The 21842-nt window shown below is 44.4% G+C and overlaps 1 protein-coding gene across 4 annotated transcripts in view; it reads left to right on the top strand.

Moving 5' to 3' along the window:
* The window catches only part of SETX (senataxin), a 419011-nt gene that overhangs the window by 234038 nt on the left and 163131 nt on the right, over positions 1–21842 (top strand). For all 4 annotated transcript variants that reach the window (XM_069237106.1, XM_069237104.1, XM_069237107.1 and 1 more), the window contains one exon: positions 13552–18147. In XM_069237106.1, the coding sequence (XP_069093207.1) occupies positions 13552–18147 (4596 nt within the window). The remainder of the gene's footprint in view (positions 1–13551; positions 18148–21842) is intronic.

Here is a 21842-nt window from a genome sequence, read left to right as displayed (position 1 = left end):
GGTGGAATTCCACAAATCTAAACAAAGGGCCGGCATTTCAAGACCCTGTGCCTCAAACCATAATTACAACAGATGCATCAATGATTGGTTGGGGAGCTCACCTAAACAATCACAACATTCAAGGGCAATGGGATGTCGAGCACAAACAGCTACACATAAACCACTTGGAGTTATTGGCTGTCTTTCTAGAACTCAAAGCTTTTCAACCTCTTCTCACACAGAAGAATGTTCTTATCAAAATAGACATCATGACAACCATCTATTATCTAAACAAACAGGGAGGGACACATCCATCCCATCTCTCCCTTCTAGCTCAGAAAATTTGGAAATGGGCAATCCACAACCAAATTCATCAGTTAGCACAATACATTCCAGGGATTGACAATCAATTGGCAGATATCCTCAGCAGAAATCACCAACAAACACATGAATGGGAGAGTCATCCTCAACTACTTCAAAAATACTTTCAAAAGTGGGGAACGCCAGACAGATCTGTTCCCCACAAGCGAAAAACACAAAAGGCCAAAACTTCTTATCCAGACACTCACATCCCCTATCCAAGGGCGATGCTCTATGGATCAATTGGTCAGTGATATTCGTATACGCTTTTCCCCCTCTCCAACTCCTTCCGTTTTCTAGTCAACAAGTTGCGTCAAACTTCACTCAACATGATACTCATAGTACCAACATGGGCACGTCAACCGTGGTACACAACATTATTAGATCTGTCAGTAGTACCACACTCCAAACTCCCAACCAGACCAGATCTGTTGACACAAAACGGAGGCCAAACCAGGCATCCAAATCCCAAGACACTCAATCTAGCAATTTGGCTCCTGAGGTCATAGAGTTTAGATATTTACAACTCCCATCTGAATGTATGGAAGTTATTAAACAAGCAAGAAAACCCACTACTAGACAGTGCTGTGCGAACAAATGGAAACGATTTGTATATTACTGGCAATCTAAACATATTGACCCTCTTACAACATCATTACAAGAGATTGTATGTTATTTACTTCATTTACAAAAATCAAAATTTAGCATTCTCTTCAATAAAAATTAATCTTACTGCAATTTCAGCATATTTACAAAATATACAGCACAGTTCTTTATTTAGAGTTCCTGTCATTAAAGCTTTCATGGAAGGTTTAAAACGCATCATTCCACCCAGAACACCACCAGTCCCTTCTTGGAATTTAAGTATAGTGCTTACAGGACTTATAGGAGCACCATTTGAGCCTATGCACTCGTGCCAAATGCAATTTCTAACATGAAAGGTTGCCTTCCTAGTGGTAATTTTTTCTTTAAGAAGAGTAAGTGAAATCCAAGCCTTTACTCTTGAAGAACCGTTCTTCCAAGTACACAAGCTTAAAGTTGTACTAAGGACAAACTTCCAAAAGTTGTATCACCATTTCATATAAATCAAACAGTGGAACTGCCAGTCTTCTTCCCACAGCCAGATTCTGTGGCAGAGAGAGCTCTACATACATTAGACATCAAAAGAGCTTTAATGTACTATATAGACAAAACTAAACCATTTAGAAAGACTAAACAACTATTTGTCGCCTTTTTTATCAGATTGTAGCGTCTGGATCGATTAAACGCCCTTTTGGGCGACCGCACCTTTCTTGGGCCTTCTCATGCCTACTGCATCATAGGTTCATGGATCGAACTTAATTTCGATTCTGCTCTCGGTGCCACACCAAGTTCCCCTACATCGACCAGCACTTGGTGTGTAACCTCTGCCTCTCTCTGGACCACAAAGAAGAAACCTACGAGGTGTGCCAATCCTTCAGATCCAAGAAGACCTTCCGGGATCGAAGGGCAAGATGGCTAGACATGGCATCGAAGTTAACGGAACAAATGCCTGACATCTTCGGCGAGGAACAGGCACAGACTATAATCTCCATCCCAGACTCCGACTCTGACCGTGACTCAGATGGGGACAGCCAAGTTATTCCTGTGGCGCAGTACGTGAGTACACCAGCCCCTTCCCATCAAAAACAGATAAAAAAGTCACAGAAGGCCTTGGGTCCATCACTGCTGGCAGGCCATGGTCTGAACCGTAAATGACATATCGTTGACCGACCCTCTGGTTCGGTGCGGAAAAAGGCCAAAACTCCCTCCACCGAACAGACTTCCACGCCTGTTTCGGCATCGAGTTGAAAGATGGAGGCTTCCACTTTGAAACCTAGTTGGCTACGTACCACATCGGAGCCGAAACAGCCATGCTCCTCTTAGGAGCCAAAAAACTTCATCTACTGCAGAAACCACATTTTCGACCCGTTTAAAGCATTCTATCACCAAACATTTGGATCATTCATTGGTGGGAAACAAAAGGGTTCCATCTCCAGAACAGGAAACAGATGAAACAGACATTAGACCAATTCTTGAGGTCATGGACCATAAGCAAAGGAGAATACAGATCCAAAAGGATACAGGGAAGATTATTGCCTCTCCTCCTCCTGTAACAAAGAAGAAACTAGCATTCCAACAAAGTTTGGAAACTGTCCCTTTACCGGCAAAGATATTTAAGCACAAGGAGAAGCCAAAGACAGTGCATTAGCCTTTTCCACCGCATTTGCCTTTCCTTCCTTCCTTCCTTCTCCACCTCCTCACACTCCACCACCTTCACCCACACAGTTTTCCATTCAATCTCCTGTCTCCTCACATGGGGATTATATGAGTGACAATACTTATAACATGGACCCAATTCCATCTAATGACCCTGATCTGTATCCCTCAAGGCCATCTCCACCTGAAGACACCACAGCCTATAATCAGGTCATTTCTAGAGCAGCCACATACCTTAATGCACAAATGCACTCTAAGCCCATAGAGGAGGATTTCTCATTCCACTCTCTTTCCTCTACACATAAGCAATACCAATGTTTTCCAATGTTACCAGGTATGTTAAAACATGATGATGACATTTTTAAAGAGCCAGCTAACGCACGGGCACTAAAACCTAGGGTGGAATTTTTTTTAAAATCTGCACGATCTGATCCAGTTTTTATATCACAACAATTGCCACCTGATTCCATCGTGCATCTAGGAAAAGGGCGAATAGCCAGTCCACAGGTTATGCTCCTCCCCCTGATAAGGAAAGCAGCAAATTTGATGCAGCAGGCAAGAGTGGCAACTCAAGCTGCAAATCAGTGGGGAATTGCCAACTCCCAAGCTCTTTTAGCCAGGTATGATAGGGTACATTGCGGCAAGATGCAGGAGTTCCTTCAATACCTCCCTACGGAACACAAAAAAAGAGCACAGCAGGAAGGACAAGCTATTGCCAACAGTCAGATTAGATCTGCACTAGAGACAGCTGATACCAAAGCTAGGGGAATTAACACTAGTGTCATGATCAGAAGGCATGCTTGGTTGCAGTCCTCAGGATTTAAACCTGAAATACAACAAGGGCTCCTTAATATGCCATTTTATAAACAGCAACTATTTGGACCTGAGGTGGATCCCACCATTGAGAAATTTAAAAAAAGGACTCCGATACCGCAAAGGCCTTGGTTGCCCTTTACACATCACCTTTTCCGGGCACTGTTCCTAAACCTCAATTCAGAGGAGGTTTTAAACCCCTTACATCAGAGGCCTCTACATCCCAACAAAAAACAGGGACAACAGTATTATTCAAGGGGATCTTTCAGGGGCTCCTATAGAGGACATAATTTCAGAACTAGGGGCAAATCCGCTGCCACAAGAGGTGCCTCCACCTCTTCAAAGCAGTGGCTTCCTCTGCATCCCCACACAGCGCACATCTCCTGTGGGAGGAAGACTGCAATATTTCCACCGTCATAAGCAGGATGCAGCAACAAATACACGTACAAGTAATTCAACAGTACTTTCACATGTGGGGAACACCAAACAGACCTCTTCGCAACAAGCGAAAATGCAAAATGCCCAAACTTCGCGTCTAGGTACCCACACCCTTGATCCAAGGGGAATGCATCCGATCAATTGCTCAGGGATATTTACTTACGCTTTTCCCCCTCTCCCACTAATTCCATTTCTGGTCAACAAGATCCGTCTCCTCCCTCACCATGATACTCATAGCTCCCACGTGGGCACATCAACACTGGTACGCAACACTGTCGGATCTGTCTGTAGTACAACATCTAAAGCTTCCAAACAGACTAGACCTATTGACTCAGAACAAAGATAAAATCGGACATTCCAATCCCAGTGTGCTCAACCTGGCGATTTGGCTCCTGAGGTCTTAGAATTTGGATATCTACAACTTCCATCAGAATGTGTGGACATTCTAAAAGAAGCACTCAAACCTACAACCAGACAGTGCTATTCAGCTAAATGGAAACGTTTTGTATACTAATGTCAACCTAAAAATATTGATCTACTTAAAGTATCAATTCAGGATATTGTGTGTTATTTGCTTCAGTTACAAAAAGCAAATCTAGCATATTCATCTATTTAAAATTCATTTAACAATGATATCAGCTTATCTCCAAAACAGACAGCATACTTCTCTGTTTAGAATACCTGTCATAAAAGCTTTTATGGATTGCCTTAAGAGTTATTCCACCCAGAGCTTCACCAGCACCTGTCTGGAATATCAGTATTGTGCTCACAAGACTTATGGGTCTTCCGTTTGAACCTATGCATTATTGTGCTCTTCAGTTTCTCTCATGGAAGTTTGCTTTCCTGGTAGCAATGACTTCCTTAAGGAGAGTATGTGAAATTCAAGTATTCACTGTAAAAGAACCTTTCTTCCAAATTCACAAACACAAAATAGTACTTAGGACAAATCCAAAATGTCTACCAAAAGTGGTTTCTCCATTTCACATCAGTCAATCAGTGGAATTGCCAGTCTTCTTTCCACAGCCAGATTCAGTTGCTGAAAGAGCTCTCCACACTCTTGATCTCAAAAGAGCTCTCATATATTAATTAGATAGAACAAAAGATTTTAGAAAATCTACACAACTTTTTATGGCTTTTCAACAGCCTCATAAAAGGAATCCTATTTCCAAACAAGGATTGGCCAGATGGGTAGTAAAGTGTATTCAAACTTGTTATCTTACAAACTGTAAACTGTGCACATGTATAGCGCACTAAGTCGCAAGGCGCTGTACGCATACTGCTGTGGAACCCCTCCTGGCTTGTCCCTGTGAGGCGCCCACTACTGGACAGCCCCAGGGTGAAGCCAAGCATCCAAGCGCTGTGAGGGCTGTTGTGGAGATTAAGCAAGCTATTGCCCAGAGTTACAGAGTGGGACCCATTAATTAGATTAGGCACCGAGGCGAGAATTATCTGGTCCAAGGGAATTGAGCCCAAGACCTGCCATGGTGGGAATTGAACCCTGGTCCCGGACCAAATCTCTGCATCAGGGTCTGCCGCTCTAACCATTGTGCCACACTTCTCCACTGACTGAAGAGGCAATCATTAGTAGCTCCTAAAGCATATTCTACTACAAAGAAAGGAGATACAATGGCTTTTTTGGGAAATATACCAATGGCAGACATATGTAAAGCAGCCACATGGTCCCACCACACACATTTACTAAACACTACTGTGTGGATTTGCTATCTATCAAACAAGCAAATGTTGGTCAAGCAGTGCTTAAAACACTATTTCAGACTACTCCAACTCCTACAGGCTAGCCAACGCTTACTTAGGAGGGGACTGCTTTTCAGTCTATGCACAGCATGTGTACCTGCAGCTACACATGTGATTAATTGGAATATGTCACTTACCCAGTGTACATCTGTTCGTGGTATCTAGTGCTGCAGATTCACATGCGCCCTCCCACCTCCCCGGAAGCCTGTAGCCTTTGTAGTACTTTCTTATGTAAATATGTATATACATTGCATGGACATCTCCTTTACTTACTATATATGTGTACATATACAAGCCTTCACTCCTTACTTTACCCTCCTGCGGGAAAATAATCTAACAAAGGACTCGATGCCCATGCGCACTTTCACCGAGAGGAGTCACTCGATCTTGTGACTTGTGTGTGTATGTATTTTTTTTGTGTGTGTGACAGCATTTATATGATCACATGAACATCTGTCTGAAAATGTATATACTTAAGTGCCAGAGCTTGGGACCAATTAGGTTTCCATTTTCTCCTTTTCTAGATTCCCTTTCTTTTATTCCCCTCTGTACTTTCATTTATTAGAGCATATCGCAGTTCCCCAAGCAATGATAACTGACACCTTATTTCATCTGTGGTGGCCTCATCCTCACCCCACCTGAAGATCATTAAATGGTACTGATCATAGTGTATAGTTAATGTAATCTGAAAATGTGGTTCTAAACGATCTATGCTTGATCATTACCACAGTGATACACTATGTACAACACCTTTGCTAGGAGGCAACCATCTAAGGTTAGTTGTATTTGTTGCAGGCATTTTCCCTAGATTTTTTTTTGGGGGGGCAGCATGTTTTATTTTTTCCTATTTTCCTTTTAACTTATCATGCGTATTGAGTTTGTGTGTGTTTTATTGTGTTCTTCTGAGTGACTGCAAAAATGAGTGGGGGGTTCAGCAAATGGATAAGTAGAATGATCAGTGACAGATTGCATGTGTGATGGCTGCTGAGTGCCTAAACCCATTAATGACTGAAGAGGCACCTTCATTTATTACATTTATGACATTACGAATGCCTTTTACCATCCTTGAGGAAGGTTTTGGCTTATAGCTTAGCTTATCGTTCCTCTTTGGGCCTCCTGTTGCAAATTTGAAAGTCTGCCTTTGTTGTGAAGAACTTTACACTGGAATCTTCTGGAGTCCTCTCTGGGCATTAGTCACATAATTCAATGATTCCATGATTTATGCTTTCCTTTTTTGTCTTATAAAAGACACACACAGAGCACCAGTAATATATACACACAAGAAAAATCAGCTGTATAAAGTTTGGATTTGTTGAACAGAACCAGACGGTATTCTCCAGTATTGGATTTTTCATAGATTCACTTATTTGAATCATTCCCCGTCATCAAAGTGGGTGTCCCACATTACTGTAGAACGCATTAAAGAAAAAACTACATTGAAGTCCATGCAAAAGACGTTTACTTTAACAGCTTATTAGTGTTAATAGAAATGACCCAAAGTCCAGCCAATCAGGCGACAAACCCCTTTATAACCCTCGCCACAGAGGCTCCAGTCTCTCAGATTTTCCAGCACAAGTGAGATTTTCTACTGCACATCATGTGATTGGAGTCTCCCTGAGCTCTGCTCAGTTTTTCTGATTTCTGCTCCGACAGCCTTTTTTTTTTTTTTTTACTGAACTTTCTTCTGAGTAAACCATCATGTCCGCTGCAGCTAAGAGGATTATTTCAATCCTGCAGCACCTGTAGGAAAATGAGGCTTCACTCAGACTCTGAAATGCCTCTACTGCCTTCACCTTGACCACCATGTGAGAAACTAAGATTTGCTGCACTTTTTCACAAAAGACTTTGCGAGACAGAGAGGCTAGACTTCTGTTATGGCTTCAGAAGCATAAAACCAGGGAATTCCTTCTATCTGATGAAGATAGGGATACTTCCTCAAAGACTATAGTTTCAAGGAAGAGAGAGAGGTATTTTAAAAGATTGTACCCAAAATCTCAAAAGACTGTAAAAAATAAAAGCCTATCATTCCCATTCCAGGGCAGATGAATGTCCCAACTACCTCACAAAAGGGACCAGTTACTCCAGAAACAGCTCATTCTGAACCATTTTCTCCTTCCACCAAAACAGTCCAGGTTAAAAAAGAAACTGCCACATCCTTTTCGGTATGGATAGTCACTTTTTTCATCTCTGGCTACAAAATGTAGTTTCTTGTCAACTACATCGTCGACAGCAGTCAGCACTTTCACTGCTACTACAGCGACGTTCACTGCAGCAGCCTCGCCCATGAAATCCCATTGCTGTTATCATCAATGACAATTACCTCTGTCAGAATTCATGCAAGGCCTAAGTTACAATTGACGCCACCATCACCAGCGATGACAAAAACATAAAAGAAAATGTCAACAAAGGCGTCTACGAAGGGCCCGTTGATGTCAGTCATTCCGTCGACGCTGAAGTTTCTACCGTTGGTGACACCACGGTCAACGGAAGCACCGTTGTTGACAGTACCATGGATGGCAGCACCCATATCGACGACGGAAGGACTGTTGATAAGAGACCAGTCGTCGATGTTAGAACAGTTTGTGATATTGTCAACAAGATCACTGTCAATGGGGGAGCAGTTACCAATGATGAAACCTCCCTCCTTTATTCCCTTATCTCCTAGCACAGATCCTCCCAGGAGACGATATTGCCGTCTCACACCTCACCCAGTAAGGTGTCGCCTATGCCACCTGATAATCTTTTGGATGAGGATGATCAGGGGTACTCGGAGGATGAAGACCCATTCGGAGTAGCTGATTGCCCCTTAGAGGTACATGTCGGATATCAAGAGGAAGACTAAGAGGACCAACGATATTATGAGGCGCATTATGCTCAAGAACAATATGGGCATTAGTAACACACTCCCTATAGTGAATAGCAGCAGGAACCTGCAACACAGATACTTGCATCATTAGTAACCAGCTTGCAACATATGCTGGAGGACTATTACTGCAGATTCCCACAGTCGGGATCTGCCACCCCATTATCACAGACACCTCACCATAGACCACCTCATCAAGCACACTCCTAGAGAGCATGCTTCACTTCTATTTACAGCACCCCTACACCATTGGCAAAATTGGCTGCTTCATTATCCAGACCGCCAGTGTACGATGCACTTTCACTGATGAAGATGATGAATGAGTAGAGGGGGAGATCAGGGACATGGCTTCTGTCCCCACTGAGTGGAATGATTACTAGATACAGACACCTACCCCTTCCACACCGCCCGCAGTGGGTTCCCTACCTGAGGATATCGGTGGGTTTCATAGCCTTATGGAATGTGCTGCCAAGAGATTTCAGCTCCCAGTAGTCACGAAGCAGTCAGACTGTTTTCTCTACAACTTTAAAGAACCAGCCAGAAAGATTGTCTGGGCTATCCAGATTGTTGATTTTATATGGGAAGAAGGCCTCAAGGTTATGAAGTCACCAGCATCCATACCTGCAGTTCTTCCCAGACGAGACAAAAAATACAAAGCACCTGAGTATTCTCCTGCCTGTTTAATCAACCATCCGAAACTAGATTCCGTTGTTTCTCAAGTGGCCCAACGTTGATGTAGGAATCCATCTACCCCCGCTCCACTCCACCTGACAGAGATGACAGGCCTCTGGACAGTCTAGGTAAGAGGATCTCTACCATGGTGGCCACTACAGTTCGAGCAGAAAATTTGCTGACTATTCTAGGCTGTTGCAACCGCCAAATGTGATCAGATGTTTCCACATACATTGATCTCTTACCAGACAAACCCAAGATGGAAGCCCGACAAATCCTGCAAGAAGAAAATAAAATTTCAGCATAAATAATTGAGTGCGCCATGGATGTGTTATCCACAGGCTTTCAACAACTAGCAGGGGCAGCTGTCCTCAGATGTCAGGGTAGACTCAAGGCCCCCTCCTTCCGCCCAGAGAGATCAAACCAAGATCTTAGACATGCCATAAGATGGGGAGTCATTATTTGGCAAACATGTGGACGGCGCTCTTCAGTCTATCAAGACAGACGCTGACAAAGCACCATTACTGGGCACTCTGCAGTTTAGATAACAGCCCTTTCGGGGAGGCTGAGGTGTCTCCACTCTTAGAGGAGGATATGAAAAATACAAGCAGTACCAGTCCTATCAAGGTCAATATCGCCATTCATATGGCAAGCAACACCAACAGTCCTATAAGCAACTGCTGTCTGCAACTTAAAAACATTCCCCCAGAGGAAAGTTGTCTTCCAGAGGCAGGGACGCTGCCAGAAACCAGTGACTTCCATTTGGTGCCAGCCCCCATCGCATCAACTCAGATTGGGGGAAGAACTTCCTGTTATATACATCAGTGGTTTCAGATAACAATCTGATAAGTGGGTGCTCGATATCATTGCCCGGGGACATACCCTAGAGTTGCAGAAAACTCTACCGAATGTCCCATAAAAAGATCCACCTCTTTCCCACTTGAAAGAACTTCTCTTGCAGATTTCCACAATGATACACAAAGGAGCAATAGTAATAGTTCTGAATACTCTGAGGCTAATCAGTTTATACTCTCACTTCTTCCTTGTTTGGAAAAAGACAGGAGACTGGCGCCCATCTTAGATCTTCGACAACTCAACAAATTTCTGAAGAAGCAGTCATCTTGCATGGTGAACCTTCAAGATGTGCTGCGTCATCTCAACTAAGGGGATCATGTGATGGCCTTAAAACTCCAAGACACCCACTTCCATATTCCAATCCACCCCGATCACAGCAAATTCTTGTGATTCAGGGTAGCCAGCACCTATTACCAATTCAAAGTGTTGCCATTCAGACTATGGTCAGCACCTCGAATCTTCACGAAGGTGTTGGCTCCAGTGGTGGCCTATCTCAGACAAATGGGAATCCAAGTTTTTCCGTCTGTGGGCAACTGACTGATAAAGACAGAAACATCCAAACAAGCAACAAGAGACACAACATATCTATCGTTATTCCGTACCTTAGGTCTTAAAGTCAACAACCTATGTAACACCTACAGCCAACATCACCTTTTTAGGAGCAGTGCTGGATACACAACAAACAAAAGCATTTGCTTCTCTGGAGAGGCAAGAAAAGATTCAAGGACTTGCACTGAGATTAACTACAAAAAAGTGTGTTTCGGTCCAACTCTACAAATCTTTTCTGGGGGTACACTCCTCATGCATTCCCCTCGTACCAAACTGCTGTCTCCTCATGAGACCCCTGAAGGAAGATCTAGACAAGCAGTGGTTGCAGACCAGCGGATCATTCAACAACACCGTTCTGATTATGCCAGCAATGAGGCAAGCCATGCTCCACAAAGGCTTCTCTTGCCTGGCACAGATTCCAGAGTATGTCATGACGACAGACGCGTCCCTAGAAGGCTCAGATGCAGTCAAGTGAAAATGGAATGCTCAACAAGCTATGCTCCTTAGAAACCTCCTGGAATTGAAGGCCATCGCCTTAGCGCTGAAGTCCTTCTTGCGCAAGATTACAGGATAATCAGTACTCATTCGCACCGACACCACCACAAGTAGGCATTACTTAAACAAGCAGAGGGGGAACATGCTCCCCAGCGCTATCTTATCAAGCGCAGGAGATATGGAACTGGGCCCTTCAATACCGGCTAACGTTCAGAACGGTGCGTGTGCCGGGCATACTGAATATCCTCGCAGACTCCTTGAGCAGGACCAGCACCAACTGCCAAACGTGGGTGCTCAACCAGCAAACACTAGGCCAGCTGTTCCATCACTGAGGCAAACGAAATTTGGACCTGTTTGCGACAAGTGAGAACCGTAAATGCCAGTTCTTCACTAGTTGGCAACCGCAGAAAGGATTGTGGGGATGTTTTTGATACGATAATCGGGGATCTATGCTTATGCTTCCCCCCGATCCCATTAATCCGAAGGTTTCTGAGAAAAATGAAGAGATCCTTGCCGAGTCCTCATTGCTCCCCGATGGCTCAGGCAGTTTTAGTTCACAAAGCTTGTCCTCCTCTCAGAACAAGCTCACACCCAGCTGCCTCCAATACCAACGCTGCTGTCAATGAACCAAGGCCAGGGCCGTCATCCCAACCCAACATCACTTAATTTGTAAGCCTGGGTCCTGAATTCAATGAATGATCAGAAATTCCTTCTGAAGGCAGAGACATACTTGCGAATGCCAGGGCACAGACCATAAACAGGATGGACAAACTTAAGTGGAACTGATTTTGTCTTTGATGTAAAACTTCCAAGATCCACCCTTTTACTTTGTCATCAGAACAGATACTTCTGTATTTCCTCCCCCTAGAGAAATCTGGCCTTTCTCACTATTCACTAAAAGTACATCTAGTAACGAATTCTAGATTTTGGTGATCAAGTAATTCTCCATCTCAGTGGTATTCAAGAATAAACAGACAATTTATTAAAGGACTCTTTAGAACGTTTACCCTGTGAATTTTCCTCCTTCTCCTTTGCAGCGAACTCTTTTATTGTCACAACTAAGAGACATACGTTTGAGCCCATTCCCAAGGCAGAGTTAAAGTAAATTTCTTGGAAGACAGCGCTCATATTAGCGCTTACTGCAGCCAATGAGAGACATCCAAGCCTTCACAATCAATCAACCCTTTATCCAATTAAGATCAGACAGTGTGATCCACAAGACCAATCCTGGATTCATACCTAAGGTCCCTTCAGACTTTCTCCTAAACAGACCAGTAATATTGAGAACATTCCTCCGTAATCCTCAAACAGCGGCGGGAAAATCATTGCATCAGATGTCAAACTTTGTTTAAAATTTTACCTACACAGATCTATCCCTATCCTTAAAGCAGACCAACTCTTTGTAGCCTGTGGAGACATCAGAAAGGGGCTTCCAGTCTCTAAACAGACTATAGCGAGATGGATTGCTTCAGTCATACAGTTTTGCCATCAGCAAGCATGCAAACTGCTGGCTGCCAAAGTCGAAGCCTACTCCACCAGAGCCGCCCACACCTCCTCCACAGCTCTATGTGCCGGTGTGCCCCTTCAACAGATACGCCAGGCAACAGCATGGTGCAGTACGTACACCTTTACTCGACATTACTGCCTTACCTCGCAAAGAAGTCTGATGCATACCCTCCAAAAAGGTGAGCCACTTTCTGCCCACCTTCAACTACGTTATTACCATTATACGTTTTTGACTGCAGTGTTCACTGCTAACTACTCTGGTTCAAGCATGTGACTCTATGAAAGATCCAGTACTGGAGAAGAAAATGTTACCTGTAAGTGTAGTTCTCCGGTATTGGCATCTTTCATAGATTGAGATGCTACCTGCCCTCCTCCCCATAGAGGCTCCCCTTCTGTGGTCTTATAGATATCTCAATTGTGCTGGAGAATCTGAGAGACTGGCGCCTCCGCGGTGAGGGTTATAAAGGGGGCTGTCACCTGGTTGGCTGGACTTTGGGTCACCTTTAATAACGTTAATAAGCTGCTAAAGTGAATGTCTTTTGCTTTAACTTCAATGTAGTTTTTTCTTTACTGCTTTCTATGGTACCGTGGGACTCTTACTTCGACCGGGAATGATTCAAGCTTGTGAATCTATGGAAGATGTGAATACTGGAGAATTACAGTTGCTGGTAAGTAACTTATATTCTTATTAATTAATACAATGGTGAAATGAGTGGCCAATTACCAAAATGTTAAAATGCCAGAGGCACATCAAAGTCTGGCTTCTTGGAATAGTCTAGAAACTGTGTAAGCAGTATATGTTCCTGGTTTAAGCTATGTACTGTTTTCATGGGGCTAAGTCTGCCCCCTCCCTCAAAGATTCGTAGTTACATGTTATCAGTGATGTTGTAATGTCTCCCTTCAGTTTAAAGAGTGCCACACGCATGCATCTGTAGATGGTCCATTCTCACTCCTGTGTTCATTGAGTATTTTAAAGAGGTTTAGAACTGACCAGCTCAATGTCCTTTTTTTTTTACCTTTCTTTGCAGGACTCAGGTTGGAGGAATGCCATTTGTCCAGATTACTGCCCCAACATGTATGAAGAAATGCAGACCCTTACTAATGTACTTCAGTCAGATATTGGGCAAGACATGCGTGTGCACAACAGCACCTTTCTGTGGTTTATTCCTTTTGTGCAGTCAGTAATGGATCTCAAAGACCTTGGTGTAGCCTACATTGTTGAAGTAATTCACCATCTCTACTCTGAAATCAAGGACGTCCTTAACAAGAGGGTGGAGTACTGCGACAAGGTCACAGAGTTCTTCATTTTGATCTTGGTGTCTGTCATTGAACTTCATAGGAGTAAGAAGTGCCTTCATTTGTTGTGGGTTAGCTCTCAGAAATGGGTGGAAGCCCTGGTGAAATGTGCCAAGCTTCCAGCCACAGATTTCAGACGCTACTCTGAGAAAGTGCCTGGTACTTGCCCGAGAATAAGTTCTACCTCATCATCTACGGTTCTGTCGATGCATCCACAGGCTACAAACTCTGTTCAGTACTCTTGTGTGCAGTTGATTCGTAGCCTTCTGCGAGAGGGATCTCAGCTGGGTCAACAATCTAGCTGTAAACGTTTCCTTGATAAACTCAACCTCCTCCTGAGAGGGAATGTTTTTGTGGGCTTGCAACTGAGTGAAAAAGAAACACAAGACTTGCAGATCTGCTTGAAGCAAGTTATTAGAAGTTCTAAAGACCGAAACTCCTTGAATACTCCCTCATTTGCAGAGCAAAATTCAATTGACAGGTCTCCAGGTTTCAATTTGAGCAAGGTAAAGAGTGAGGGTACAGATGAGTGGTCTAGGATGAGAACGTACTGCCAGCAGAATAGCCCCAGCCCACCCTCACCTGCTGAAAGTAGGTCAAATGAGGGATGTGCACAGAGCCCCTCTTCCCATAGGAGGAGTAGTAGTTGTGGGGAAGAACCCTGCTTCGATGAGCCCACCCTGTGTGGTGATGGAGTGTTTCCTTTTTCGAAGATTGATTCAGATTTTAACATGCTCTGTGAGAGAGATACTATGTGCGAACATTCCCAGGAAACAAACACTGGCAAGAATGTCCAGGACTATAAACAAAATCCTGTGAATGAGTGCATAATGGGCAAGACCTCATCTCAAACTGACTGCAGTCCTGACAATCTGATTACTACTGTCACAACAGAAAGTGCCAGGGAGCGAAGGTGTGAACTATCTGCAGGGACCCCAAACCTGTTGCTATCTAACCAAGGAGTAGGTGAGGCAAGCACAAATAAAGGGGCACAAAAGCCTTCCTCAGTCTCAGATCCTGCCCTAAATTCCCTTAAATTAAAAATCCCAAGTGTGCGCTTGCTTGATCTGCATTCAAAACTGGCAAAGGCGATGGAAAAATCTTCAGCTTTCCTAAAACTCCAAAAAGGAAACGAAAACCTTGAAACGCAGAGATGCCAAAAACAATCTGGGATTCAAGTTGCACGCTTGGATAAGGATCAGTCTGCAGATTGTGCAGATAAATCAGAACGTGTGCTAGAGTCAAAAAGCTGTGCAAGTGAAGGGCATTCATTGTTTAAGCCACTCTTAAATTCCACCCTCCAGATAAAGAATGAACCACAGGAAAGCCGTATGGATCTGCAGGTTTCAGATACAAAATCAAAAGACAAAGTAAGTGAAAGCGATAGCGATGACAACCTACCGCTTTCAAAGCTTAAAAACACCTTCAGCAGGCGGAATGAATCTCCTTTGGGCTCTGACAAATTGACAGAATGTTCATTATATGGAAAACTAGGGTTATTTGCTGGCAAACAATCACCTAATTCTTCAGAAAAGAGAACTGAAAAATCCTCAGGCTTGGTTATGAGGGTCAGTCCGATCAAGTTACGTGACCTGCAAATTGAAGTAGGAAACAACTGTAAAAAAACAAAGGAATTAACAAGAGCAAGTGAAAGTGACAGTGATGACTCGATTCCACTGATGCAGGTCAGATTAAACCTAATTAATCAGAGAAAATCTCTACCTTTGAACCTAGATACTTCAGAGGACTCTGATAGTGATGTGGCCAAGATGACTGAGGCATCTATCACAAGGGGTGCTGAACTGCTGCTCGACTCAAGGGCAGACACCAAAGCATTGCCATCCGATGACCATATTGAAAGAAAGGTAAAGGGTGCCATTCGCTCCTCTGTGGTTGAAGCCCCCCATAAATCTTGTGATGCACATAAAGAAATCATTATAATTTCTGATTCCACTGATGAAGAGGAATATGATGAAGAAGACACAATACCAAATCTGTTTAAGACCATAAAAAAGGAGAAGCCCTTCCTTGTGAGTGAAAGTTCTGACACACAGCCCTTGTCTGCGCCTGTCCCTCTTAGTGGACCAAAGGGAATAAAACAAGAAGTGCTTGGGAAGGAAACATCTCCAGATAGGTGTGATCAGTATGATTCCCAGATGTTTGAGTTTGAAACTGAAGATGAGGTGTATTCCGTTTGGCAAGATTCTCAGATTGAAAAGCCCCAGTCACCTGGACCGGAAGACCAAGTAAGAGACTCTGCTTCTACCTCAACAGAAAACAATAACCAGGAAGAACTAGATATGTTGGACAAGTACACTGAATGGGGATATGACACAGATTACATCCCTGAGGATGCACTTGAGGAAGCAGCAGAAGCTGCAGAGGAACAGTTGGAGAAAGAGCATGCTGATCAAAAATTCTTAGAAGGTGAAAATATAGCATCATTCAGTAAAAATCAATCACACTTAGAGCACCATGCGCGGTCACAGTGTGTTAAAAAAACAAGCAAGCCGGTGCTTCCTAGGCCTGCAGACATTTCAGCAAGGACAAAGCCACTGCTGGGCTCCAAACCTTCTCATGGGAAATCCATAGATGACAAAGCAAATTCATTTACCAAAAAAGTGGATAAATCAAGTAAAGTCAGGACCGGTAACTTGACTAAAAGTTCTGATAAAGCTGTTCAGAGAACGGTCAAGCAAAAACAAAGAGAAGTTGCTCAGGCTACCCAGAGAACTCCTGTCATTCCTAGAACCACTCCTGCTGTGGTCCCACCTAAGAAAGACCGCAAACTGCCTGAGCCGTCATCTACAGTGGAAAAACTTGGCTTCAAAAAGCCTCCCCGGAGAGCATTTGATTTGTCTCAGAGATCTTTAGATAGCTTGACAGAGTTACGAAATCATGGCAAAACTGCTGGGGCCTTGGAAATAAAACCAAAGCAAAAATCCATGTTAATTTCTCCTCAGGCCCTCCCTGTTAAAGGTAATAGAAAGTTATTGGCTTGTCAGGATCGCCAATTTTACTGTCAGATAAGACCCCAGGAAAGAACAGGCAAAAGAATTGAGGAAGCATCTAAAGTTAAAGACAGAAACAACCAACCTAGGGTGATGGCTAAGGTGTCAAAAAAGAAGGTTCAAGATGTAACATCAGCTGTGACATTGAGCAAGCAAAGTCTTGAAAAGGCTGTTCCTAGCAATACCCCGTTTTCAAGTAAAGAAATGCAATTTAACTCCCCTGTGACAGATAATATAAAAAAAGCTAAAAATGTTAACATTGTCTCACCAATAACCCATGGGCCTCTTGCCTCTGAATCTACACACCCAGCACCCAGTGCAGAGGTAGACCTTCCCTGCTTACCTCCAATTGTGACCGCCTCTGGCATGTTAGTACATGGTAGTTCCAAAGATGACTATTATGAAACACACCATGCTTCATCTTCTGCTGGTGACCAACAAAGTTCATCTCTGAACGAGGAACGTGGTTCATTGAGTGAAGATGAAGAGGAAATGGAGCAAGATAATTTATTTCTAACTCAACCAGACCCTGTGGATATGGAAATTTGTTCACAGTCAGAAAGTGGGGGAATAATTGAAACCTGCTCAAACCATGAACAGTCAGACATGGAGGTTGATGCTCCTGGAGTAAATTCTACAGATGTTGCTCTCCCATCAGAATTCTACAAGTGCAAGCAAAGCGAATGTGCTGAAGTGGTGAAGATGGCTGGATCTTACTGTCATAAGCATGACATAGTAGAAACCTCTGCTGATCATGTTTTTGCTGTGCCTGACCTGCCTCCTCTTTGCTCTAAACCAGCAAAGCCACCTACAGCAAAGGTTTTCAGCTCTGGTATTTCTTCGCGGAGTACAAATCTTACAAAGGACCTGGAAAACATGCCTAAGGCCCTGGTGGCCTCTAAAACCAGACCTCTTGTTTCTAAGACTTCCACCCCAAAAATGAATCCCCCTGTGTTAATTAGGGACATGGCCTCTCGGCACCCTAGTCCCTGCGCTGTTCTCCAGGATCTGAACAACCATTCCAACATTGCAATGGGTTGGCAAACTGGTCGTGTATCTTCTGGGAGTTCTGGAAATGGTCTGCACCCTCAACGTGTACTTTGCACCTCCTACTCTCCAGCAAAGCAGCGTGATTCAAGTTTCTTGATCCAAGAGATTTTGTGCTGGGACCATGGAATGTTCACAAGCTTCAACCAGTTTGGAGCACCCAGTAATCTCAGCCAGTTCCCCTGTAGCAATGTCCCGCTTTATTTTTCTGGGTATGAGGAATACTTCCGGATTTTCTTTCCTCTACTGATGCTCAACACATTTGAATCGGTAAGTGTATCCGTGATATACTTTAGTGCATTTCGGTATAATGTATTCACAGTATAGAAATATTTATGGCGCAGAGGATTGTTTGGTGCCTTTAGTCTATGTAGTCTTTCCGAGGTGTAATAAAACCAAGAGCTGTTCTATGTTGCTATACAAGGGAATACTCGCAGGGCGTGATAATGACTCAAGTGAGTGGAATATTTCTAAGGTTTTAATTGATATACAGTCAGTTCAGGCAAGGGCGATTGATTTTCAGTGTCCTTACACCCAGCAGTATGCATTTATATAAGCATGTTTCATATTAACAATTTGATAGAATGTGGCGTGTACACGTATTCTGTACATTTGTATGTCACAGTTGCACATTATTTACTTTAGAGCACATTTCAGTGAATAAATAGTGAGTGTTCAAGCAGCGCGTAAACTGGCTGTGCCATTGTTTGCCATTTCTGCAATGGAGCCTTCTTCGGGATAGAACAGCAGTATCCTGTGGTACAGATCTGTCACTCCTCCTATGAGGGACCGTGTCCAGAGTGCTCCTGTTTGATGCAACTTGTTCACAGTAGTGGAGTTAGTGGTAGTAGGTAGTTGTTTAGGAGTGATTGTCTACCACCTCTGTTTTAAAAGCAGGGGCTAAGGAAAGTATTACTAGAGGGCCATCTTATTCTGCCAGGGATTTAGACCTGGTTTATTACCACCTCAAATTTTGGTTTGCATACATAGAAAGTGTCTTTTGTTAAGATTACTTTTGGTCATTCCAAAGTTTGCTTTAGATGACCCAAAGTGTGCATAATATAAAAATATTTGCCAGTACTCCCTCTCAGAAACAGAAAAAGGGGACAGCATATCTAGGTACCGTCTCTGGAGAATGTAAGAGTTAGGGTTTGGAGATTGTGTACAGATGATCATCTTAAGTCTGATTATACAGATCTCTTGGAATCTTTTGTCATTTAGAAACACTCTTTTCTGCAGAGGGGATGTTGAGAGTTCGATGGCATCTGTCGCTGTAGATACACATGTTCTGCATAGCTCGCCATCTGGTGTTGGGTCGGAGTGTTACAAGTTGTTTTTCTTCGAAGAAGTCTTTCGAGTCACGGGACCGAGTGACTCCTCCTTCTGTCTCCATTGCGCATGGGCGTCGACTCCATCTTCGATTGTTTTCTTTCTGCCATCGGGTTCGGACGTGTTCCTGTCGCTCCGAGTTTCGGAACGGAAAGTTAGTTAATATCGGAAGATTTTCGTCGGTATTGTTGCGTTCGGGATCGGCGTAGTTAGAGTCAACACCGCATCGAAGATCGACGCGCTCCGGTGCCCTTCGGGGTAGTTTTCGATCCCCCGTCGGGGCCTGGTCGGCCCGACCGCGTGTCGAACAACGTCGATGGAACGGACCCCGTTCCGTTTTTGTCCCAAATGCCACAACAAATACCCGTATACAGACCAACATTTGGTCTGTAACCTGTGCCTGTCGCCTGAGCACAGTGAAGAGACTTGCGAGGCCTGTTGTGCGTTCCGGTCCCAAAAGACACTCCGTGACCGTCGAGCCAGGAGACTTCAGATGGCGTCCACGCCGACAGCGCACCGAGAGTTCGAGGAACAAGAGGAAGAAGAAACCTTTTCGATCCACGAATCGGACTCCGAGGAATTCGACGATCAAAGAACCGTGAGTAAGACGTCGAAAACAGCACAGAAGAAAAGTGACAAGGCCCAGGGGACGCCACTGCCACCAGGCCATGGCTCCACCCTTAAATTCGGTGACCGACCATCGGCACTGAAAAAGGCCAAAACAGTGCTGAGATCGTCCGACTCCGGTCGAGACACCGGCACGCAGCCTTCTCGGGATCGAGAAAGTGCTGGAGAAAAGCAACGACACCGAGATAGCGGTGTAGAAGCGGCTCGACGTCGAGACAGCGGCACCGACGAAGATCGACGCCGAGAGGTTTCGACGCCAAAAAAGAAAAAAGCCACCTCGGAGCCGAAAAGAGATACAGGCAGGGTTTCGGTGCCGAAACAACCCGTAACCGACCCAGGTCCAGGCTCTTATACAGAGGAACAATCACTGTCCTCTCAGATGCGAAAACATAGGTTTGAGGAAGAGCTGCAATCCACCGAAGTGGACCATACGCAAAAACGTATTTTCATACAGCAGGGAACGGGAAGAATAAGCACCCTTCCCCCTATTAGGAGAAAAAGGAGACTGGAGTTTCAAACAGACCAGGCGCCACAACCAAAAATGGTGAAAAAGGTGACTCCGCCACCCTCTCCTCCACCTGTAATTAACGTCTCACCAGCGCAAACTCCGTCACATTCCCCGGCTCACACCACCATGAGCCAAGGTGACCAGGATCAAGACGCTTGGGACTTATATGACGCCCCAGTGTCGGACAACAGTCCGGAGGCATATCCAACAAAGCCCTCACCACCAGAAGACAGCTCAGCATACTCTCAAGTGGTGGCTAGAGCAGCACAATTCCACAACGTAAACCTCCACTCAGAACAAGTCGAGGATGACTTTTTATTCAACACCCTCTCCTCCACCCACCGCTCCTACCAAAGCCTGCCTATGCTGCCAGGTATGCTTCGGCACGCAAAGGAAATATTCAAGGAGCCGGTCAAAAGTAGGGCAATAACGCCAAGGGTGGAAAAGAAGTATAAGGCACCTCCTACAGACCCTGTTTTCATCACCACACAGCTGCCACCAGATTCCGTCGTAGTAGGAGCAGCTCGGAAAAGAGCCAACTCTCACACATCTGGGGATGCACCACCCCCAGATAAAGAGAGCCGCAAGTTCGATGCAGCTGGGAAAAGAGTCGCAGTACAAGCTGCAAACCAGTGGCGCATCGCTAACTCTCAAGCACTACTTGCGCGCTATGACAGAGCCCATTGGGATGAGATGCAACACCTCATCGAGCATCTTCCCAAGGAACTACAAAAGAGGGCAAAGCAGGTGGTTGAGGAAGGGCAGAACATATCAAATAACCAGATACGTTCTTCTATGGACGCAGCAGACACAGCTGCAAGAACAATTAATACATCTGTGACCATTAGAAGGCACGCATGGCTAAGAACGTCTGGGTTCAAACCAGAGATACAGCAGGCAGTGCTCAATATGCCATTCAACGAAAAACAACTGTTCGGACCAGAAGTGGACACGGCAATCGAAAAACTTAAAAAAGACACTGACACTGCTAAAGCCATGGGCGCACTCTACTCCCCGCAGAGCAGAGGAACCTACAGCACCTTCCGCAAGACACCCTTTAGAGGGGGGTTTCGGGGTCAGGCCACACAAGCCAGCACCTCGCAGGCAACACCGTCCAGCTACCAGGGACAGTACAGGGGAGGCTTTCGGGGCCAATACAGAGGAGGGCAATTCCCTAGGAATAGAGGAAAATGTCAAAGCCCAAAAACCCCTACAACCAAGCAGTGACTCAGATGTCACTCACCCCCTCCACACAACACCAGTGGGGGGAAGAATAGGTCATTATTACAAAGCGTGGGAGGAAATAACTACAGACACTTGGGTCTTAGCAATTATCCAACATGGTTATTGCATAGAATTCCTACAATTCCCTCCAAACATACCACCAAAAGCACAGAATTTATCAAAACAACATTCCGAACTCCTGGAAATAGAAGTTCAAGCACTATTGCAAAAGAATGCAATCGAATTAGTACCAAACACACAAACAAACACAGGAGTC

The sequence above is a fragment of the Pleurodeles waltl genome, chromosome 6 (assembly GCF_031143425.1).
Source record: "Pleurodeles waltl isolate 20211129_DDA chromosome 6, aPleWal1.hap1.20221129, whole genome shotgun sequence".
NCBI lineage: Eukaryota > Metazoa > Chordata > Amphibia > Caudata > Salamandridae > Pleurodeles > Pleurodeles waltl.
The sequence above is the reverse complement of the archived record's forward strand: the minus strand, read 5'-3'. Positions and strand labels throughout refer to the sequence as shown.